The following is a 24,534-nucleotide window of genomic DNA, read 5'->3' as shown; positions in this document are numbered from 1 at the left end:
GGGAGGCAGAGTCAGGCGGATCTCTGTAAGTTCGAGGCCAGCCTGGTCTACAAGAGCTAATTCCAGGACAGGAACCAAAAAGCTATGGAGAAACCCTGTCTCGAAAATCCAAAAAAAAAAAAAAAGATATTCGTATTTAAAATTTAAGACTATAATTACTGATAACGTTGTGGGGGGTCTTTGTTGTGTAGGTAAGGTCTCATCAAATTCAAGCTAGTCTCAAATTTACTCATCATAGCTGCTAGGACTGGAATACGTACACTCACAGGTATTCTTCAGATTTGGAGAAAGGAGGACTGGAATACGTACACCCACAGGTATTCTTCAGATTTGGGGAAAAGATAGTCTCCCCCCCCCCTTTTATTTTCAAGACAGGGTTTCTCTGTGTAGCTCTGGCTGTCCTAGAACTCACTCTTAGACTAGGCTGGTTTCAAACTCACAGAGATCCGCCTGTCTCTGCCTCCCGTGTGCTGGGACTAAAGGCGTGCGCCTCCACTGCCCGGCATCATTCTGAATAAATACAAACACAGGTGGGACATGACCTTAAGCAGGCTACAAACATAATATAACCTTGCTACACATATAAATACAATATATATAATTGAAGAGGGATTGAGACAGGGTATCACTGTGTAGCCCTGGCTGTCCTAGAACTCTCTATGCAGACGAGAATGGCCTTGCACTCACAGATATCTGCCTGCCTCTGCCTCCAGGGTACTGGGATCCAAGCTGTGCATTACCATATCTGACTATCACAACATTAATATGAAAATGACTTAATACTCTGAACATTCTGGCTCCAGGTAGCGCTGCGGCAGAACACGTGTTAATTTAGCATACATACGAGGTCTGGGCTCAATCCTCAGCTCCAGGAAAGAAGAGAGAAACCTGAGAACTCTGACTTTCCTATATTGAATTTACTTTTCCTAAAATCCCCCAGCAGTGGTTCTCAACCTCTGACAAACACCAGCACTTCTCAGGGAACTGGGGAAACCGGTTTATGCTGGCTGAGCTCGATCAATCCCTGAAGATTCACACAGTGTGGTGCAATAAGGGCCTGCCATGCGCACGCTGCGACAGGTGGCTCCAGCTACCCCAGAGCCTGGAGAGCACGGCCACAGGCGACACAGAGCTACCCAAGGAGGGCTGGGCTCTGCCCAAGACAGTGCTGTGCGCCAGCTGGGCGCAGGCTGCATGGGTACCTGGCTCCCGGGACGGGCTGTCGTCACAGATGTGCAGGTCCAGGCGGGAGATGAGGAGATGGTAGGAAGATTCCTTCACGTCGAACCTCTCAAAGTACTGGCTGAGGCGGCTGCTGCTGCTGTTGCTATTGCTGTTGCCCTGGCTGCCACTGAATGCCTGGGCCCAGGTCTGCTGGGCACTGGGAGCAGGTGGAGTGAGCTACATGTGATGGAGAGAAAAACATCAGGAACTGAGGAGGTGGCTGGGTGGTTGAGAGCCCTGGCCGCTCTTCCACTGGACCCAGGTTCAGTTCCCAGCACCCACATGACAGCTCACAGCTGTCTGTAACTCCAGTCCCAGGGCTTCAAACACCCTCACACAGGTATACATGCAGGCAAAACACCAAGGCACATAAAATGAAAATAAATTATAAATTTAAAAGACAGACAGACATCAAGTCCATGTTCTGAGAGGCTCTTTCTGCTGCTTCCTGAAGCTTAAGTCCACATGAATAAAACCACAATTTAACAGAACCCCTCTGTCTCCTAACTGCTGTCCAGTCTCTCACTCAGCACTGCCCAAGGAGGCAACCCAGTCTAGCAGCCGTCCCAGGGTATCCTCGGGTTGAGCTGCTGCTGTGGGACACTGGTCTTGTGCCCTGTAAAGATCTGTCTGTTGTACTGGTTTAATAAAATGCTGATTGGCCAGTAGCCAGGCAGGAAGTAGAGGCAGGGTAACCAGAACAGGAGAATTCTGAGAAGAGGAAAAAGTCAGTCTGCAGTCGACACAGAAGAAGTCAGACACAAAGGAAGCAAGATGAAAATTCCTCACTGATAAAAGGAACCAAGCCACGTGGCTAACACAGACAAGAATTATGGGCCAATTTAAGATATAAGAATTATCGAATACCAACTAGTTTATAATTGATGTAAGACTCTGTTGTTTATTTGGAACTAAATGGCTACAGGACCTGGTGGGACAGAAATCTCTTATAACAAGTTGCCCTGCAAGCTCTCAGCTACCAGGACTACGCTGACCCCAGTCATCTCCTCTAGAATGTCCTCCCTAAGGGCGCTGCTGTGCCGGATGGGCAGTGCCCTTTCTCCACACTTTCGCAGCACGGGGTCTGCCTGCTACAGAACCTGGCACACCACACATTAACAATCTGTCCACTGTCTATGCTCCAGACAGTGCAAATCCCAAGGGGAGGAACCAGAGGCTCAGGCCACCTCCTTTCTCTGGAAGGTGGCTCCATTGATATACAGGAGGAATCCAGTGGACACAGCAAATGGAAGAGGACAGTATAAGCAACACAACTGGAGAACTCCATAAGCAAGCCAGCAAAGTCTTCATTCCACCAACACTAGCATAAATCAGAGCTGGCCAACTGCTTCCCCAGCCCCGCAAGCTGTGCAGTCGTCTCTAACCTGCACAGGCTCAGGAGCCAGGCTCTTCCTCTGCTGGGCTGACTTCTCCATGGCCTCACTCAGCGACTCAGCATACTTCATCATCGCCTTGAGCTGTGAGTCAGTCAGCACCCAGAGCAGGTCATCCAGCAGGAACGTCAACTTGGAGGCAACCACATTGCAGTCTTTGGTCTGAGGGGCCACAGAGAACACAGGTCAGCATCTTGTATCTTCCAAGGCCTTAAAGTGACTTTGGCCTGGTTTTCCCAGGCAGCTTTTCACCTTCCAGGAGGTAAAAAGAAACCATTCAAGCATTTTGGAAAACCTATTTCTTACAGAGTAACTCAGATTTGCTTCTTTAAGAAAAAGTAGCAGTCTACCTCAAGATGCTTAGGCCAAGAGTATACATAATAAATACGGGTAGAAACTGGTTTCTAGAAGGACCCAAACGATGGAAAGCTCCTCTCACACTGGTGGGGCCAACACCAATGCGGATAGTGGCAGAAGTTCCCCAGCCGGGGGCGCACACACTCACTCTTCTCTTAAGGGCTATTTGGATCCGGCCTTGGTTGGTAATGAGCCTCAGTGGAGTGGTAACTGGGTCCTGATCCCCATTATCTGTGGCATCTGCCTCAATTCGAAGTGTCTGCCAAGTTATTTCCTTAAATGTTAAAACCTGGAAGGAGGGAAAATAAAATCCCTTGATTCTGTGATCAGATGAATCAGGAGACGGAAGAGCTGAGGGGAAAGAAAGACAAGGCGAGTGGCCTCTCAGCCAGCATCCTAACTGGAGGTCTTGGTTTTCCTCTACTTCCAATCCCTCCACTCGTTCCCCTCAGAACACTAGGACCGTCACCTCTCCTCGACGGGGATCGGTGATGCGGGTCAGACGCAGGTCACTCTGCTGCCAGTTGGGGTTGACACTATAGCCCTGGAGCTGCCACAGTTCAAAAGAAGCATGGAAGGCCTTGGAGTGGATCTTGATGGTGATGGAATTGACAATGATGAACATCCCCTCCACCACCTTCTCAGCAAAGCCATACTCACTGCAATGGAGGAAGGAGAGAGATCAGACCCAGGGGCGGCAGGGATGGGACTGTTTCAGAGACAGAGACTCTGCTATAAACATGACTGCTTACTTTTCTTTCTTCTCTCCTTGTTGTTTTTCCCCTCTAAATTTTTTGCTTGGGGTTTTTCTTAATATTTTGTTTCTGTTTTTGCTTAAATGTTTGAGTATACTGTGGACATACATGCCTATCACACATCACATGCTTGCAGTGCCCACAGAGTCCACAAGAGGGAGCTGGATCCCAGAAAGTGGAGTTAAGGATGGTAACAATGCCCAGTGGGTGTTAAGAACCAAACCCAGATCTACTAAAAGAGCAGCCAGTGCTCTTAATCTCAGAGTCAACTCTCCAGACCTCTAATTTTCTATAAAATCTTCAAAGACACAGAATACTGTAAAAAGGGAATAGGAAGAAGAAAGAAACTCAGACAGGTTAGGTGGGGTTTATAGTGTCAATTCAAGTCAAGAATACTACGCCCTCTACCTGCCAAGTATAACCAGCACTTCCCCATCCAGCTGCCTACTATAGCCAGGGCTCCCCCCATCTGCCTAGTATAGCCAGCGCTCCCTCCTCCACCTGCCTAGCATAGCCAGAAAGTTCGTTCCCCGAGAAGCCACACATTTATATGCAATTTAGTCACATAGGATAATAAAAGGTCCCACAGCCCAATAAAAATAGAACAAAGTATACACAGTTCACAGAAAAAATAACACTAACACTTACACATAAATCCAAACTATAGTGACACTGTAGAGTACAGCTAAGTGGTCGGTCACTTGCCTGCCATGCTACAGGCCCTGGATTCATCTCTAATATAACAATAATGAAAACAGCTGTGGCTCACACCTGGAATCCCAGCACTCAAGAAGCAGAGGCAAGCAGATGCCAGCTTGCTCTGGGGATCCTCTTTTCCCATCTCCAGAGCTGAGGTTACAAGTGGGTTCCCACCCTCTGGCCTTACACAGGAGCTGGCGATGCGAACTCCACACCTCATGCTTACAAAGCACGTACTTTACCCACTGACCCATCTGCCACCAAAAATACTTCTTTAAGGAGAAGAGCAATGCTGTGCCTCGAGGACACCTTTAACTCAGCACTCAAGAGACAGAGGCAGGCAGATCTCTCTGAGTTTGAGGCCATCAAGTTCCAGGCAAGATACAGTGATAACATGTCTCAAAAAAAAAAAGACAAAAACATCGAGAAGTTATATTCCTTTAGTTAGTTATATTCCCGCCAAAAGAGAAATGTGAATACAGGACAAGAAAAAATATACAAAACATTAAAAACAGATACAATTTGGTAAACTGTTGGGAAGAATTTGACAGTTTCTTCCAAAATCAAAACTCCCCATATACCATTATCACCATGCAAGTTCACCCGTAGGTGTTCACCTGAGAGCACACAGCCTCACAAACACATCTGATGATGCTCTCCGAGAGAGCACACAGCCTCACAAACACATCTGATGGATGTTCACAAAAGCCAAGCACCCCAGTGAGTGACAGTCAAGTGAGAGGGAAGCTGGGCATGGTGGCACAGTCTGAAATCCTGGGATCAGGAGTTCAAGGCAGCCCGAGCTACCCACAGTGAATTCAAAGGGAGCCTGGGCTACCATATAATGGAACGTACTCAGTTCGACACTCTGTGTCCCCAAGTTCATACTGCTGTTAGTAACACAGAGGTACAATATGGCACCTGGGATTTGCCGTCAAGTCCTGGAACACACAGGAAAGAGACTGGCAAAATGTTGGTAATTGTTGAGGTTTGATATTTGAAACAGGGGTGTGATATACTAACCTATCTGCTTTAGTTGTATGTGTGAAAGTGCGGCACACTTAGAATCCCAGTACTCATAAACTGAAACCAGCCTGGGCACAGTAACAGACGGTCACTCACAATCCTTTGTCGGGGCTCAGTCACTAACCTCTGTCCCGAAGCAAGGGCAATGGGAGACTGTCCGTTGGGAGGGCGAGGGTCCTCACAGGTCTGCATCTCCACCTCCACCTTATCTAGACACTGGAAGAAGAGTTACGCAGAGCTAAGCGTCCACACAACCCTCGCACAGCACCAGCAAGACAGCAGACTGCTACAAGCCGCCCCAGCCAACACAAACCATGCTTCTTACTTTCTGTCTGGATCCCAAAGAAAATGCAAGGATAGATCTTAAGACGTAAAAATCATTATTTAAAAAAAAAAAAAAAAGAAGAAGGCTGGGCGGTGGTGGCAGAAAATTAAAACGCAAAAGATTACTTGCAAGCATAAAAGGCCATTACCAAGCAAATTGGATGTGTCTTCAACTTGGTCCACTGGATCTGAAGGAACAAAGCAAAGACACAGCATGTGACAGCTGTTCCTCAAGAAAACAAGCCTCCTGGTCCAAGACAGCAGCAGCACTTGGACACCATGCTCACCCTGATGGAGGCCCTGTTGCAGTAGACCCTGGTAATGGCCAGCCAGGTAGGCAGTTCCAGCACGTTCTGCAGAACCTCTTCATCTAGCTCCAGATTGGTCAACTGACCCTCCCCTTTCAGGGTGCTCAAGTTGATCTTGTCCGGGGAAAGATTCTTGGTGAACCTGCGAGGAGTGACAGGAAAGCACTGTTTCTAGGGCAACGTGATAAATGAATTGGCCTGGTCTTCACGCCACACACAGATCTGGTACTAGCTCTTGTAGACCAGGCTGGCCTCAAACTCACAGAGATCCGCCTGCCTCTGCCTCCCGAGTGCTGGGATTAAAGGCGTGCGCCACCACCGCCCGGCAAGACCTCTTCTTCTACTATGATAGCCACCACCTTACTGACAATGTATTGTGGGGAATCTGGAGGCATGGATGGAGTGGCAACACAGCCTTCTATTTCTGGACCTGCACATAAAAATTCTCTGAAAACAGAGCAGCTAGGCCAGATGTGTGTGTATGCCTGTGATCCCAGCACTTGAGAAGTGTAGGTGAAGATCAAGGCCGTAATGAGTTTGAAGCCAGCCTGGGATGCATGTCATCCTGCCCCAAAGGCAACAGAACAACAAAGACAGCAACTAAATAAAAACATAAAATGGCTGGGTAGCGGCGCACACCTTTAATCCCAGTACTTGGGAGGCAGAGGCAGGCGGATCTCTGTGAGTTCGAGACCAGCCTGGTGTACAGAGTGGGTTCCAGGAAAGCCAGGGCTACATAGAGAAACCCAATCTCAAAACCCAAAAACAGGGCTGGAGAGATGGCTCAGAGGTTAAGAGCACTGCCTGCTCTTCCAAAGGTCCTGAGTTCAATTCCCAGCAACCACATGGTGGCCCACAACCATCTGTAATGAGATCTGGTGCCCTCTTCTGGCCTGCAGGCATACACACAGACAGAATATTGTATCCATAATAAATAAATAAATAAATATTTTTAAAAAAACCAAAAACAGGGGCTGGAGAGATAGCTCAGTGATTAATAGCACTAGCTGTTCTTCCAAAGGACCTGGGTTCAATTCCTAGCACCCACACGGAGGCACAACAGTCTGTAACTCCAGCTCCGGGGGAGCTCTGACACCTTCACACCAAGGCAAATAAATTAAGTTAAATAATATTTTTTAAGAATTAAAACGCTTTTAATTAAAAAATCATGAATAAATGTTTTTAAAAAGAAAGAAACTAGAAAATGAAGCTTCCTCAAGTCCTTCTAAGTCTGTATATGGAGACAGGCAGATGGGTAAAAACAGACAGCCAGGAATGCTTTCAGCAAGGATAGAGAACAAAGCAGAGGGCTGCAAAAACACCCCACAAATCCAAGCTCAGAGGAACACCTAGGACTCAGTAAAAACCAAAGCAAGAACCACTGGGAGGTTTCTGCAAGCTACAAGAGGCCATAGAGAACCCACGCAAGCGCAGTAACCTGTCTGTCAATGCCAGAAACTAACCTTCTAATGTGCCTTTCAAAATAAAATAAACATAACAGATTGGGGAAAGATGCTCTGAAGCAGCGGCTCTCAACCTTCCTGAAGCTGCAGCCCTTCAATACAGCTCCTCATGTTATGGTGTCTCCCTCCAACCGTAAAATTATTTTCATTGCTACTTCATAACTGCAATTTTCCTACTATTGTGAATTGTCAAGTAAATATTTGTGTTTTCCAAGTCCTAGGTGTCCCCTGAGAAAGGGTCGTTTTACCTACAAAGGGATTGCAACCCACAGGCTCAACACTGTTGGTCTAAATCACGGTAGCGACGGAGGAACAGGGCAGCAGCGGGGACAGAAAAGCAGCCTATTTTTTCATAGCATAGAGATACTCTAAGGACTCTGAAACAGTGACAAGCTGATGGGACCCATGAGCAAACCAATACCTGTGGTCGTCCCAAAAGGTCGTCCCAAAAGGACGGATCCTGCCTCACTTTGAGACATGGAGTCTAAATGCTCACCTAAAGGAATCGCAGAAGAGAACTGCTGGTCTAGAGCTCTGAGTGCGCCATCAACAAAACCCCGGCCGGGAGACTCAGGCCAATCTTTTCTCTGGTCCACGCTCAGCTCCCATCTTCCTCCCTTTCCTGGAGCACTTATCAGCAACCCACCTGGCTCCTATCTTCTCCTCCTCCGCATTCCTGGAGTCTGTGACACACTTTCTCGGCAGCCGTGCTCGCTCAGTTTGATAGCACACCTAAGACAGGAGTTTAGTCTACACATTCTTCCCAAGGCCTGGCAATGGTGGCGCACGCCTTTAATCCCAGCACTTGGGAGGCAGAGGCAGGCGGATCTCTTTGAATTCGAGGCCAGCCTGGTCTACAGAGCTAGTTCCAGGACAGGCTCCAAAACCACAGAGAAACCCTGTCTCGAAAAACCAAAAAAAAAAAAAAAAAACCACATTCTTCCCAAGCACTGACTCAACAGATGGCCCTGCTAGTGAATGACTCCCAAATCCTTTCTCATCTTTTCAACTGGATCAACTTCTTCAAAGCTGAGCCTGCTCGTCTGTGGGACAAGCAAGGCAAATGAACCTCCTCTTGCTACTGCATCTCAGAGTTGCTATCTTCTGTTACAATAAGCATGGAGTGCTCTGTCCTCCATCACTAGTTTTCCTTGTGTTTATTTATGTTCATTCTTATCTTAGATGCTAACAGTTTAGGTTCCAAGTTTATACTTATGAGCTTCGCCCCCATGGTCCCCCTCTCTAAGCTGCATTTCAAAGGTGTCCTTCCTTGTCCATACTAATCATCATGTGCCGCGTTTTCCCATTGCATCATTTATTCACCGTGGGAAGGTGCACTCATGCCAAGGCCAAGTTGGCACTCTCCCTCAACCATGTGGGTCCCAGATGGAGCTCAGGTTGTCAGGCAGCAAATGCAGTTACTCTCTGAGCCAGCTTGCTAGCCCACAAGTTTTATTTTTGTATTTTTTTTTACAGTACATAAATGGTATTCCTTTGTAATTTTAGTAATGAAATTCCTTTTAGAAGCTGGCAACCATGCAAAACAGTATCCTATGACACAAGAGGATACACAGAAATGAAAATTAACTGGCATGATAAGCAAATTCAAGAAAGTGATACCTGTGGACTGAGGGATGGCCCACAGGAAGCTCCGACAGCCTAGAGACTCATTTCGCAGCTGTGGATTATTGAGGACTGCCTTCCCAGAAGTCCCCACAGCTCTCGCTACATGCAGAAGGTGTTGGGTCTCTGGCCCACCCAGTGCTCACTTCGGCCACTTGTCAGGACTCGTGTGTGCTGAGCAAATGCTAGGGATGAAGCAGGCTTGCTGGCCATGGACTACAGAAGTTAGAGTCCCTAAGCTCAGTACTGCATCAGCCACTCGCACAGGCAGCCAACTAGCACGTCACATCTCTCCTGTGAGCCTGGGGGGCAGACAGTTCAGCCATGGCACTCACACCTTGCCTACCTCTGCAAACATCCATCCGACAGCAGCAGGCTACATTAGCATCTAGATAATGTTGAAGTTCAGAAAATGACAATGGCATGCAGAGCACTCTCAGTTAAAGCCCTGGAAGGACAGCAGACGCCCAGAGAGGCCCTAGTCTGACACTCCTTCATCGGCTTGAAGAACAGACACAAAAGGGGAAACGTCCATGTGGCCTCTTCTGAGTCTGTGAGCATACTTGGGTAGATAGTGTCACAAGCTACACTGCCTCCAAAATCAACGCAGCTCCTAGACTCTCAGCCTTTACCACCCGTCAAAAGCCTGCACTTGTGAAGATCACGGGCTAACCACACTTCTGTGTCCCTGAGGAAGTAAATACAGGTGAAAACCGTTCCAGCCTCCAGGTAGGTCCTATCAGGAAAGCTTCAGAGGGCGGAGGACAGGTTTACCCTTTGTTCCACATAAGGAAGAAGGAATCCCCAGACTTTAACTTCGACTGATTTTTTTTAATGCTAAGCACTTCAGCCCAAGCCCTAAAACAGGTGTTGAAAATAAACGAAGTATGAAGCAACTCTGCTCTTTTTTAAATTCTTACTGGGGAGGGGGGCGGGTTGTGACAGAAGGGATGTCAAGTGTCTTCTTCATTGCTCTCCACTTTATTTTCTGAGACAGTGTCTCTCACTGGACCTGAAGCTCACTAACACGACTCCACTGGCTGGCTAGCAAGACTTGGGTCTCTCTTGTCTCTGCTCCCCAGTGCTGGAATTATAAGCATGTGCCTGACTTTGCTGAGGGTGCTAGAACTCTGATTTCAAATTGTCATGCTTGTTCAGCAAGTACATTTTCTTTAATTTATTTATTTTATGTGCATTGGTGTTTTGCCACTGATATCGGGTCCCCTGGAAATTAGTTTTGAGCCACCATATGGGTGCTGGGAATTGAATCTGGTCCTCTGGAAAAGCAGTCAGTGCTCTTAACCACTGAGCCATCTCTCCAGCCCCCCAACTTTGTTTTGTAAACAATAGAGACCAGCTTTGTTCCCATGGATCCTTTCCTCTGAAAACTAGGACCCTCCTTTTACTGAAATGAATGCCTACAAGCAAACAAAAACAGGGTGAGAAAGAGTCCACCACTTCCTAAACAAGAATAGGCAACTGAGGATAGTGCATGCTTCTAGAGAGGAGGAGAGGTTCCAGCACCTCTAGAAGAGAGGGGGAGAGGTCCCAGCGCCTCTAGAAGAGAAGAGGGAGGTTCCAGCACCTCTAGAAGAGAGGCGGGTCCCAGCACCTCTAGAAGAGGAGGGGCGATAGTCAGGAAGCAAGCAGGTGGAACAGGAAGCTCAGCACACTTGCTTTCACAGGGCACTCCTGAGCCCTTTATACATTCAGAGGATTCAAAGGATTGCAATTCCTTTCTCAAACTCTCCTAGCAATCCTTCCTTCAGTACAGACAAAATCAGAATGAGAACCAGCAAGAAACGCTGCTTTTCCTTTTAGGGAGGCCCCCAAGCCGGCCTCAAACCAGCAATCCTCCTGCCTTCACCTCATGAGTCCTAGGACTGCAGGTACATGGTACATACTGTCATGCCCACATGAGAAGTTCTTGTCTGTTTTCAAGGCAGGGTTTCTCTGTGTAGCCCTGGCTGTCCTGGAACTCACTCTGTAGACCAGGCTAGCCTCAAACTCACAGAGATCCACCTGCCTCTGTCTTCCGGGTGCTGGGATTAAAGGTGTGCACTTATCTTGTGTAAATAGAATAAATTTCAATTTAAGATTCATTAGCTGCATGTACACCTGCAGGCCAAAAGGGGGCACCAGATATCATTACAGATGGTTGTGAGACACCACGTGATTGCCGGGAATTAGACTCAGGACCTCTGGAAGAGCAGCCAGTGCTCTTAACTGCTGAGCCATCTTTCCAGCCCCTTCAATTTTCAGGTAAGGTTATAGTGTAGTATCATCGGGAACCTTTCTGAACTTCACCAACCCAATTATTAGCAAGACCTTGAGAATGCCAGGGCTACTTCATGTCCCTCCACACAGCAAGCCCTGTCTCCACCAGGACGCTGACTGGAGAGCACAGAGGCGCTGTGCCACCAGCTGGATGATCAAGTACAAAAGCAAACAGTGCCATCAAACATCAGAAGTGGAACACTGCTGCTACTGGAAGCTCTACAAGTTGGGGGTGGGGATTCAGCTCAGCACTACAGTGCTTGCCTAGCAAGTGTAATGCTTAGTCCTCCTCACCAGGACGTCTCCAGTACACTCCCAGGACGGCAAACAGGCTTTCCCTAGGACAGTAATGACTGTCAGCAGGTGTCGCTTACACACAGGGACACAGCCTGAGTGTATTCTCACTTGGGAGGCAGAGGCAGGTGGATCTCTAATTTAAGGGCAGTCTGTTCTACAAAGTGAGTACCAGCCCAGCCAGAGTTACTTAATGAGACCATCTTTAAAACAAACAGAATTTCCCTGAACTGGTATTTCCTGAAGTTTACAACAATGATAAACAATAGGTTTTAAAAGGTGATCCATGGGGAGGCTGGAGAGATGGCTCTGAGGTTAAGAATACCAACTGCTCTTCCAAGGGACCTGGGTTCACTTCCCAGCTCACACAAGGCAGCTCTCAACTGTCTGTAACTCCAGTTCCGAAGGACCCAACATCCTCACACTGACATATGTGCAGGCAAAATCGTAATGTTCATTTAAAAAAAAAAAAAGGTGATTCATGGAGCCAGTTATTACGGGGGGGGGGCAAGGTTTTCTGAACTGAGGCTCAGCAAATCCATGAGCCCACGTGGCTCTCCCACTACCTATACAAGGAATTCCAGCACAAACTCTGGCCCATCATTTAGTTCAACTAGATTAAACTGAGGCAATAAGATGAAGCCAACTGTGCCAAGTCAGCCTCAGACGCCAGATCAAGTTCTCAAAAACAAGAGGAATCTGAGTGCTTGAGAAGAGCCTTGCTGTGCCATCTCTGTCCCCTGCAGTCCCCGGCGCAACACAGTATCTACGATCCCTCACAGTCCAAGGGTAGCTAAAAAGGCTAATGGCAGCCTGTCTCGGGCCGTCTGTTACTATCACTGATACAGAGGCTTAGACGAAGTCAAGTTGGAAAAACACACTGATCAGCTTCATCTCTGCAGGAGAAACACCATCTGCTAAAGGAGCAACAGGAAGGCTGTCAATCATCCTTGCAAATCTGTAACATGATGTTAGGAAGACAGAGTTTTTAAACCTACAGACTCTAAGAGTCAGAAACTTTCTTAAGTCAGTGTCTCAAGTAGCCCAGGCTGCCCTTGAACTCAGTACTCGGGAGGCTTGTCTTGAATTGCTGATCCTCCTACCTCAGATACCTAGTGCTGAAGTGGCAGGTATGTGCCAACACACACAACCAAAAAGGATTTTAAATAATTTTAATTCAAGCTGGGCAGTGATGGCATGCACACCTTTAGTCCCGGCACTCAGGAAGCAGAGGCAGGAGAGTCTCTGATTTCAAGGTCAGTTTGGTCTAGATAGAGAGTTCCAGGACAGCCAGGGCTGTTACACAGAGAAACCCTGTCTCAAAATTAATAATAACCATTAATTGAAAATCTGTAATTTACAAATGAAAACACAGTGATGAGAAATGAGAAAGGGTTACCCTAGCGTCCTAGTCAGCTGGGGGTTAAACGTGGGACTAAGCACACCACAGAAATGGAACAGAACCCAGCATTCTCTACTTACTACCTGCCCCAGAGCCTGCAGACAGCAGAACTCGCAACAACTCCTCCCTGCTCCGCTCCTTCACTAAGAGGTATAACAAGACCCAGTCTCAGAAATCCAAAACCACTGGGACAGGAGAGATGACTCGGGTTAAGGGCTCTGACTGCTCTTCCAGAGGACCCAGGTTCAATTTCTAACACCCACAAGGCAGCTCACACATGTATATAACTCCACTTCCAGGGTATCTGACACTCATTTGGCCTCCTCAGACACTACATACACACAGTACACAGACATACATTTGGGCAAAAGACTTTTTTCTAGTTATTATTTCCACTATGATCAAACAACCTATTAAGTTTTTAATATTTTGACTCTTTTATTTTACTATTTTTCATGTGTACAGGTGTTTTAATTGCAAGTTTGTATGTACACCACATAAATGTCTGGCACCCACAGAGGCCAGAACAGGATATCATATCCCCTGGAGCTGGAATCACAGTGAGCAGTCATGTGGGTCCTGGGACTCAATTCTTGATCCTCCGGGAGAACAGACAGTGCTCCCAACTGCAGAGCTATCCCTCCAGCTACTCGCTATCTAGAAAATGGTTGGAAGAATTTACTGATCAGGATATGGCCTACCTGGTGGACGTTTCTTCTGCATTTGAAATGAGAATTCTAGTTATCATGTGTAGAATTCTAGGAATGTGTACAGAGAACATATAAATATAAATCCTCTACATGGGGTCTTTTAAGGAAGTAAGAGAACCATGCAGTCTTTTATATTTCCATTGCCCTTCAGTCTTTCCTGTAGGCCGAAGCGTCTGTATGTTTTCACTTCCTCTCCCATTTAAATAAGTATAAGTATGCCTTATACTGGGGCTGGAATCCTCAATCTATTATCTAAAAAATGTCTCTATCTCTCTCTTCTTTTGTCTCAGTTACTTTTCTATTGCCGTGATAAAACACCATGATCAAGGCAACGTACAGGAGGGGTTTATTTTGGGCTTACAGCTCTAGAGGGTTAGAGTCCACGACAGGATCAGCTGCACGACAGGAGCAGCAGCTCAGAGCCTCACATCTCAAACCCAGGCAGGGGACAGCGACTAACTTGACCCGGCAGGAGTAAATTAAACCTCAAAGCTTGTCCAGTGACACACTTCCTCCAGCAAGGCCACACCTCCAAATCCTCCCCAAACAGCACCAACTGGGGACCAAGGAATCAAATGCCCAAGACTTGTGGAGGACATCATTCAAACTGCTACATCCTTTTAAGGACACATGAGTTGGGTATGAAACCTGATGAGTTCCTTTCAGCAGTTGACCTTTCGTCCACCCTCTTCTGCTGCTGGAGCAAAATCACCCACGGCGTGGAAGCTTCATTTGCAGGTGTTTTCCTTTTTACCTTTCGTTTTTACCAATATGAACATCATATCTCCAGGATTTTGCTGTTATTAGTTTGAGGTAGTTTTTCATGAAGTCCAGGCTGGCCTTGAGCTTGCTATGTGGCCAGAGATGACTTTGAGCTGCTCTTCCTGCTTCCACATCCCAAATGCTGGGATTTCAGGTGTACACCACCACACTAGGCTTGATGTGCTGCCAAGGACGAACTCTAGGCTTCCTGGACACAAGGCAAGCACAAAAGCCCAGACCAGGAATGGTTTTCCTTGTCCTTATCCTGCCTGTGAAAACACCTCCACATGCCATACAGTCCATCCATTTAAAGTGCACAAGCCGATGGCTTTAGTAATACCAGTTGTGCAACCTTATGTAAAGCCAACTTTAGAAAAGCTTCACTACTCCTCTCCAAGAAAACCCACGCGTGGCTGCTACCCACAAGACCGCCATTTTCCCACAGCAGTCCTAGTCGACCATCAGTTTATTCTGTGGCTATGGCTTTTCCTAGTTTGGATATTTAATATAGCTAACTCATATATGGTCACTCTTCTGTGAGATTTTTATTTAGTACAGTATTTTGTGCCGGTACATATGTTGCATGCTCATGTCTATGTGTGTGAGTGTGCACACGCGTATGTGTTAACAGATGTGTAGCGGTCAGAGGACAACATCAGGCACCTTCCACCCTTTAACATGAAATTCCAACGTACATACTCTTTTTCGCAGCACCTCCTAGGCAGCTGGCCATGTCAAGATGAGGCTGACAGCTACTTTCCAGCCACCGGCTGTCAAAAACTCACTAAAGAGAAAGATGAACACAAACGCTGTGTTGTCTCTGAGAAGCGCACGACCACAGAAGTAACTGGGTGAAGAGCACAAGAGTTATATGGTCTGAATCAGTGGACAGCTGCTCCACATTCTGCTCCTTCAGCCAATAGCCTTTAAGATACCAGCCCACTTGGGCGAGGTCTCCTATAGTTTAAAAAACAGTGGGAACCGTGTGACCCGCTCTCTAGCTTCCCGCTCCTGATCTGGCTGCTAGACTTTGTTCCTGTTTGCACTCAGAAGACTGTTGTTTAGGACGGTGATCTGCAAGTTTTCCCCTTAAATAAACAACCCTTTTTATAATCAAGAATTCTGAACTGGTGTGGGATTGTTTTACGGCATCAGACATCAAACAAGGTTTTCAAGGAAACAGGTTGTCTCGAGCCACAGCAGAGTGTACGTGTTGTTGCGTAAGGGCATTCTTGTTATAGACTAAGGGGAGCAGGACAGAGGAAGCTCAAGTCCGTTCTGTTTGTAGATGCGCTGTGGATGTCAATCTGGGTGTTCTCAACAAGCAAAGGCGAGGAGGTTCCTGGACTGGCAGGTACTACTGTGTTTCAGTGGTGGGGCCCAAAAAAGTTGGCAGACCTGTGGGTGGCAACCCCTTTGGGGTCAAGTATCAGATATTTACAACTGGAACAGCAGCAAAATTACAGTTCTGACAGGAAGGAAATAATTTTATGGTTAGGGTCACCACATGAGAAACTATACTAAAGGGTCACAGCGTTAGGAAGGCTGGGAACCACTGCCTTAAAAAACGGTGAGAAGCCCAGAACCAAAGCACCCAAGATTCAACATCTATAACACAAACTCCAATGTATTTTCTCCAGGTACAGTGCATTAAGAAAAACAAGGAGGCTGCAGAACATGCTAGACTTTGGGCCAAGAAAATGAAGGAAGCCAAAGAAAAGCGCCAGGAACAGATTATTCAGAATGATGGCTGTCCTTGCTGAGGGCTTCCATTTCTAAGTCTTATCAAAAATAGTCTGTATAGCCAGGCAGTGGTAGAGCACTCAGGAGGCAGAGGCAGGAGGATCTCTGTGAGTCCGAGGCCAGCCTGGTCTCTACAGCAAGTTCCAGGACAGCCAAAGCCACACAGAGAAACCCTGTCTCAAAAAACAAAAAGAAAAAAAAGTCTTTAGGGGTAACAAATAAATGATCAGACCTTGTAGAAAAAGAAACAAAAACCAAGGGTAGATATAGATCAGCATGGCAACAAGAGTCCCAGCATCTCCGACTCCACCCACTACCTTACCATTAGGGTTACAAGCCTCTACACCAGCCTGGATTTTTCCGTGGCTTCTGGGGATCTGAACTTAGGTCCTTGAGCTTGTAAAGCAAGCACGTTACTCACTGAGCCACGCCCAGGTCTCTGTCATCTTTCATTCCTTGTTATGGTCTAGCAATGTGACACGTCATGTGTTACATCTGCCGTACGAGCATCAGCAGCTGACAGGCACTCATTCGGGTTTCCTCTTAAAATTCTGGTGTGAGCATGTGATTTTCTCTCTTGTTGGGACTGTGGGCATGGAACCTTTGTATCTGTGATGTGCACCAGAGGAAGATGCTGACACTTGCCATCGCATTCTTCACCGTCGTCATCCCGTGATTCAAGTGTGTCTTCACAGCTCTCACCTGCAGCTCTGGATGGCATCCTCTTACGTCACAGCCGGCCACACGCATGTCTTCTTTGGAGAAATGCCTACTTAGATCCTTTGCCCTTATTTAAATTTAGTTGTCTACTATTTCACTGTTAGCTTCTGGTGTTTTTCTTATAAGATCTCATGTATCCTAGGCTGGTTTTGAACTGTACAGTAAAAGATAAACTTGTTTTGGTTTTGTTCTCTTTTTTTTTCTTTGAAACAAAGACTCATTCTGTAGCCCCGCTGTCCTGGAACTCACTCTATAGACCAGGCTGGCTTCAAACTCAAGAGACCCAGCTGTCTCTGCTGCTTGAAAAGCTGGGATTAAAGTTGTGCACCACCATGCCAATCATCTCTCTTTTCTTCTTTGTTTAAAGATTTCATTTCATGTGTATGAGCGTTTCGCCTACATGTATGTCTGTGTATCACCACGCTATGCCTGGTGCCCAAAGAGACCAGAAGAGGTTATCAGGTCTCCTGGAACAGGAGTTAGATGGTTATGAGCTCTTAACTGTTAAGCCATCTCTCTAGACCCAATCTTTCATTTCTGGGCCTCCTTCCTTGACTGCCAGCATTACAGACATGCGCTACACTTCCTGTATATGTGGTGCTATGGATGGGGCTCAGAGCTTCATGCGTGCCAGGCAAGAACTCTACCAATTGAACCATATTCCCATTGCCATTATTTCAAATATTTTTCTATCTTGTTTTATTATCTGATGCTATGTAAAAAACAAAACGAAACTCTCTATGTCTAATGACACAACACAGAAAGCATTTATTAAAGTCGTGAATTCTATGAGTTATAAATTTACTCAAGAAGGAGGCTCAGCTGGTACTGTTCTTGCTGTTCAAGTGTAAGAGCACAAGTTTGTATTTCCCAGCACCCACATAAAAGCAAGACTTTGGGGGGGGGAATGGAGAGGCCGATCCTGGGGGCTTGCTGGTCAGACAGTCTACAAACAGGTTCAGTAAGAGACCCTTTTCCTAAAAAAATAAGATGGCAGAGGAAAACACCCAATACTGACCTCTGGCCTCCACACAAGATGGGCGTGCACACTCACCCCTCCCCCAGCAACACACACATAGAGAAAATGACACCCGGGTGGTGGTGGCACAGCACTTCTTTAATCCCAGCACTCGGGAGGCAGAGGCAGGTGGATCTCTGTGAGTTCGAGGCCAGCCTGGTCTACAAACAAAGTTCCAGAACACCCAGGGCTACACAGAGAAACCCTGCCAGAAAACCAAAATAAATAAATAAGCTAAACAAAGGAAAATAATAGTTTCTGCTATACGGGATTATATATCTAGACAGACACATAAACTGCTATATGGGATTATATATCTACACACACACATAAACTGTAATTGCCCATATTTTTTAAAGCTTGTTTTTATTTTTAAATAATATAATCAACATTAATATATTATAAGACCTTTAGGGGAAGAGGCAAGATCTCATATAGCTTAGCCTAGGCTGACCTCAAACTCACTATGTAGTCAAGGCTAGCCTCAAATTCTCAATCTTCGTACCTCCAGCTCCCAAGTGCTGGAATTATACAGGCTTTTCTTTAGACAAAGTCTTACTCTGTAGTTCAGTTTGCCCTGGGAATCACTGCGGAGACCAGACTGACCTCAGTTCTGCTCAGCTTCCCAGCACTTGGGTTACAAGTGTGAGCCGCCGTGCCTGGCTTTAGAGAACACTTTCTGAGAAGAGACTTCATACAGCATGAATTGGCATCTTCCCCCCAGTCAGCACTTGTCCCACTCCTCATCAAGGTGACAAACCAAAACAACTCCGCAGAGACACGTGATGTAAAGGATCCTACCCCAAGACACAGAAAGCAGCTTCCTATCTTCCTCCTCTACCTCCCTCTGTGTCCTTAATCCTTGAGCCAGAGTTCACTGCCTAGGTACATCACATGCACCACGTACACTTACCCACTGTCCAGCAATGGAAGACTATTTCTTTTTCTTTTCTTTTTTTTTTTTTTTTTTTTGGTTTTTCGAGACAGGGTTTCTCTGTGGTTTTGGAGCCTGTCCTGGAACTAGCTCTTGTAGACCAGGCTGGTCTCAAACTCACAGAGATCCGCCTGCCTCTGCCTCCCGAGTGCTGGGATTAAAGGCGTGGAAGACTATTTTTACTGGTCACAGGCTCCAAACTTCAAACTTACAAATGAAAATTGCAGGGGCTGAAGAGTTGGCTGAGCAGTTAAGAATACTGGCTGCTCTTGAAGACGGAACCTGGGTTCAATTCCCAGCACCCTCACAGCAGCTCACAACTGCTTGTAACTCCAGTACCAGGGGATGTGATGCCCTCTTCAGGCCTCCACAGGCACTACACACAAGCAGTGCACAGACATACGGGTAGGCAAACATACATACACACACAAAGTTTTTTAATTAATTATTTTAAAAAAGAAATTAAACTTGGGGACATCACAATTCCATTCAGTCAAACTTGTAAATACTAGTATCTCAGTACTGATCTCCTTCAAAATTTCTAATTAGATTTATTTATGAGTAAAAGTGCTTTGCCTGTGTGTTCGCATGTGCGCTATGTGTATGCAGTGACTATGGAAGTCAGAAGAGAGCACTGGGTTCCCTGGAATCAGAGTTTCAGACAGTTATGAGCTCTAACACCCTTCAGAACTTTTTAAAAATTATGGGCTGAGCCAGGCGGTGGTGGCGCACGCCTTTAATTCCAGCACTCGAGAGGCAGAGGCAGGCGGATCTCTGTGAGTTTGAGACCAGCCTGGTCTACAAGAGCTAGTTCCAGGACAGGCTCCAAAACCACAGAGAAACCCTGTCTCGAAAAAAACAAAACAAAAAAAATTATGGGCCGGCAGCCAAATTATATACAACCAAGGTACAAAAGATTGAGTTACATGTAAGATTACTGAAGTTGGCAAATAAAACACGGCCAATCTTGAAAAGTTGGCAGAGACTTCATGCCCTTCACCTGAAGAGCTAACGTAATATTTTTAAACTTTAATTCTCCCTCGTGACAATCAATCAATACTGATTGCTAAAACGGAACACATTCTTCAGCGTTTATTACTGGCACCAGTAACATGCTAGCCCGCAGCACACAGATAAAGGGGATAAAGGGACTCCCTGATCCACTGGCTGGAGTCTCCGTCCTCACAGCTAAGGTTTCCTCATTGCCAGCGGGGCACTCCAAAGCACACTTGGGGATGCTAAGGCAGGACTGTGGGTTCAATGCCACCTGTGCCACCCAGGGACACACACTGTCTCGTGAAAATCAACACACTAGAATGTTCACTCCATCATCTTCTCCCCACACTGACCTACACGTGCCACCGCTCAGACTCTAGTCTGGTTTTGATCTTTTTACCGCAGTTTCTTTGTGACTGTGTGTGTGTGCAGTGTGGCACACCCAAGACAACATGAGTGTGGAAAAGAAAAACCACCTGCAGTTGTTCTCGGCTTCCAGACGCCCAGGTCCTCAGGCCTGGGAAGTACCTTCACCTACTAAGCCGTCTCACTGGCCTTGGACTCTAGTTTTGAAGAAGCCAAGAGGCACAGTTCCTTCTGCTATGGAGGCCACTACCCAACTGGCAGGAAGAGCTGGGCTAAGTGAAGGTAACTAAATGCCCTCTAAGGGATAACCCAGTGTGCACATCTGGCTGCTTCACCTTGTAGTGGTCTGGATGAAAATGGTCCCTAGAAGCTCATGTTTGAATGTTTGGTCCCCAGTTAATAAACTGTTTGGGAACAATTAAGAGGTATGTTCTTGTTAGAGTAGGTATGTCTCTGACGAATGGGCTTTGAGGTTTCAAAAGCACACACCTGGCCCTGTCTGTCTGTCTGTCTGTCTGTGTCTCTGTCTCTCTCTCAATCTGCCTGCGGATCAGCATGCAGAGCTCAGTTACTGCTCCAATGCCATGGTTGTCTGCTTCCCACAATGATCAACATAGACTAACCCTCTGGAACTGTAAGCAAACCCCCGATTAAATGTGTTCTTTTATGAGAGTTGCCTTAGTCATGGTGTCTCTTCACATCAATGGGACAGTAACTAAGACACACCTATAGTAAGGTCCCAGTCTCCCCAGGTCATGTGACATGGAAAGAGAGAATGCTTCCTTCCCTCTTTAACACAGTGCAAAAGCATTTCTCCCCACTCTGCAGTAAATGTCTAGAAATGTAATATTAGAGGCGAGGGAAACTGCTCAGTGGTTAAAGTTCTTACCACTCAAGCACTAACGACCAGAATTCAGGTCCCCAAAACCCAAGTAAATACCAGGCAGAGTAACAGCCCACCCATCACTGCAGTCTCGGAAAATGTAAAGGGGGACCTCAGAACAAGCTGGCCACTGACGTTAGTCACAGTAGGGAGCTCTGGCTTTGAGATATTCTGCCTCAATGAGCAAGTCTGCAGAGCGATGAGGATGACTCCCCACTACCAATATTGAACTCCACTATATACACATGTACCTACACGCACCATATCTAAAGCATGCGTGTATACATGCACAGCACACACAGGAATACAAAAAACAAAGAAGTGTGATTAGGGCAGGAGAACGGCTCAGCTGGTAAAATACCTGCCACCCAAGCTGATGACCAAGTTTGCCACCCAAAATCCACAAGGATAAAACTGACTGAAATTTGTCCTCTGATCTCCACACATGCTGGCATAAACACCCTCTACAACAAAAGTATTGGTTTTATTTTATTTATTTATTTTGTTTTCTCAAGACAGGGTTCCTCTGTGTAGCCCCAGCTGTCCTGGAACTCGCTCTGCAGATCTGCTCCCCCACCCCCACCCCGCGGAGACAACACAGTGAAGCAGCCGCATTACGTTTAAAATGTTGTTTCTACCCTGGCATGGCAGTGGACACCTATAATCTCTCTCAGCACTAGGGAGGCTGAAGCAGGAGAATTATGGATTCTAGCGCTACACAGTAAGGGCGTGTTCCAAAAACCACACAAACACGTAGGCTGGCCAGGCAGCTCAGTGGCAGGAGACTTACTCAGCATGTACAATGCCCAGATTTAATGCCTGGCACCTGAGGACAAGAGTCAAGAGCAAAACAGCATGTGTGAATTCTGTAGATAGGGAACTAAAAAGCTTGCTAAGCAAAGGGCTTGAAATTCATAAAAACTAAATCCTAGCCCTTTCTGCTACACCAACAGGCTCCCAACTCATCTCTCGAGGCAAGTGCTTCTCGCCATTGAGATCCACTAGGGCTACAGAAGGACCTTGATGTGCTAGCCCACAGTACAACCTTGCATGTGATAGCCCACAGTACGACCTTGCTTGTGCTAGCCCACAGTATGACCTTGCATGTGATAGCCCACAGTACGACCTTGATGTGCTAGCCCACAGTATGACCTTGCATGTGCTAGCCCACAGTACGACCTTGAAGTGCTAGCCCACAGTACGACCTTGAAGTGCTAGCCCACAGTACGACCTTGCATGTGATAGCCCACAATACGACCTTGCATGTGATAGCCAACTAAACTGCTACACTCAGCCCCAGATTTTCTCTCAATTTTTTTAAAAGATGTATTCACTTATTTATTATATATACAGTGTTCTGCCTGCAGGTATGCCTGCACAAAAGAAGAGGACACCAGATGGTTGCTGGGAATTGAACTCAGGACCTCTGGAAGAACAACCAGTGCTCTTAACCTCTAAGCCATCTCTCCAGCCCCCTTCAATTTTTTTTTTAAGATAGGGTTTCTCTGTAGCTGTCGTGGCTGTCCTGGAACTAGTTCTTGTAGACCAGGCTGGCCTCGAACTCAGAGATCCGCCTGCCTCTGCATTCTGAGTGCTGGGACTAAAGGCGTGTGCTCCACCACTGCCCAGTTCAATTTTTTTTAAGATTTATTTTACTGTGTGAGTGTTTGGCTAGTGTGTATGCCTATGCACCAAATGTATGCCTAGTGCCCTCAGAGGTCAGAAGAGGGCACTGAAACTGCAGTTATGGATAGTAATGAATACTACATGGGTGCTACTAACTAAAGCCAGGTCTTCAGCAGGAACAAAAATTGCTTTTAACTGGCAAGTCATCTCCAGACTCAAGTTTTCTGCTTCTAATAAAATACTCCAGAAAGAGAACCCGTAAGTTTGAAAGAGAGCAAGAGGCTGCAATGTGCAGGAGGGTTTGGAGGGAGAAAAGGGCAGGAAGAAATTATGTAGTTATATTATAATGCCAAAAAAATTAAAATTTGCTGGGTGGTGGTGGTGCACGCCTTTAATCCCAGTACTCAGGAGGCAGAGGCAGGCAGATCTCTGTGAGTTCGAGACCAGCCTGGTCTACAAGAGCTAGTTCCAGGACAGGCTCCAAAACCACAGAGAAACCCTGTCTCGAAAAAAAAAAAAAAGCTACAAAGAAACCCTTCCAAAAAACACACACACACACACACAAAATAAATAAATAAAATTTATTTAAAAAATTAAAAGAGGGCCGGGCGATGGTGGCGCACGCCTTTAATCCCAGCACTCGTGAGGCATAAGCAGGCGGATTTCTGTGAGTTCGAGATCAGCCTAGTCTACAGAGCTAGTTCCAGGACAGGCTCCAAAGCCACAGAGAAACCCTGTCTCGAAAAAAAAAAAAATTAAAAGAGTGCTGAAGAGGTGGCTCAGAGGTTAAGAGCACTGCCTGTTCTTCCAAAGGTCCTGAGTTCAATTCCCGGCAACCACATGGTGGCTCACAACCATCTATAATGAGATCTGGTGCCTTATTCTGGCCTGTAGGCATACATGCAGATAGAATACTGTACACATAATAAATAAATCTTAAAAAAATTAAAAGAAAGTGCTTCCTATAAGCCAGCATAAGCCTGGCGTGGTGGTACACATTTGAGAGGCAGAAGCAGGCAGATGTCTATGAGTACAAGGCCAGTCTGGTCTACACAAGTTCCAAGTCAGCCAGGGCTACACACAAAAAAAAAAGTGTGACTTTTTGCCAGACACAGTGGCTCACCCCTGTATTCCTACCACTCAGGGGATACAGGCAGAAGGATTGCAATTATGGGGCCAGCCTGAGGTACTTACTGAATTCCAGGCTAGATCACAATACAGAGAGACTACCTCAATCCAAGGCATGGCTCAGAGGTGAAGGCTCCTAACACCCAGCCTGCTGACCTGGGTTCAAATCAATGGACCCACATGGTGGAAGGAGAGAGCTGATTTCCGAAAGTTATGCTCTGACCTCTCTGTGGCACAGGCACGCACGCACACACACACACACACACACACACACACACACTTTAACACACAAATGTAAAGACAGAGAGACCCTGTCTTAAAATGTTGTAGAAAAGCTATGCAATTCAAATTTCTATTTCTGAAGGAAAAAGAAATGTGTCAATGGGCAGCTAAGAATGCAGAGCAGAACACTCAGATATTTAGGGAACAACCGTACTCATTTACCTTGCAGAGCAGAACACTCAGATATTTAGGGAACAACCCTCTACTCATTTACCTTACA

At 46.5% G+C, this 24,534-nt stretch overlaps 1 protein-coding gene across 3 annotated transcripts in view; it reads right to left on the bottom strand.

Annotated features, from left to right (window-relative positions):
* The window catches only part of Bltp3a (bridge-like lipid transfer protein family member 3A), a 59,688-nt gene that overhangs the window by 23,446 nt on the left and 11,708 nt on the right, over positions 1 to 24,534 (bottom strand). For all 3 annotated transcript variants that reach the window (XM_075979675.1, XM_075979673.1, XM_075979674.1), the window contains exons 2-8: positions 6,067 to 6,229; positions 5,929 to 5,967; positions 5,580 to 5,671; positions 3,445 to 3,634; positions 3,124 to 3,264; positions 2,610 to 2,780; positions 1,203 to 1,401 (exon numbers count right to left, since the gene is read on the bottom strand). In XM_075979675.1, the coding sequence (XP_075835790.1) occupies positions 1,203 to 1,401; positions 2,610 to 2,780; positions 3,124 to 3,264; positions 3,445 to 3,634; positions 5,580 to 5,671; positions 5,929 to 5,967; positions 6,067 to 6,229 (995 nt within the window). The remainder of the gene's footprint in view (positions 1 to 1,202; positions 1,402 to 2,609; positions 2,781 to 3,123; positions 3,265 to 3,444; positions 3,635 to 5,579; positions 5,672 to 5,928; positions 5,968 to 6,066; positions 6,230 to 24,534) is intronic.

Source organism: Microtus pennsylvanicus, chromosome 7, assembly GCF_037038515.1.
Source record: "Microtus pennsylvanicus isolate mMicPen1 chromosome 7, mMicPen1.hap1, whole genome shotgun sequence".
In the NCBI taxonomy this organism is placed as follows: domain Eukaryota; kingdom Metazoa; phylum Chordata; class Mammalia; order Rodentia; family Cricetidae; genus Microtus; species Microtus pennsylvanicus.
This window is presented reverse-complemented; position numbering and strand designations above follow the sequence as displayed.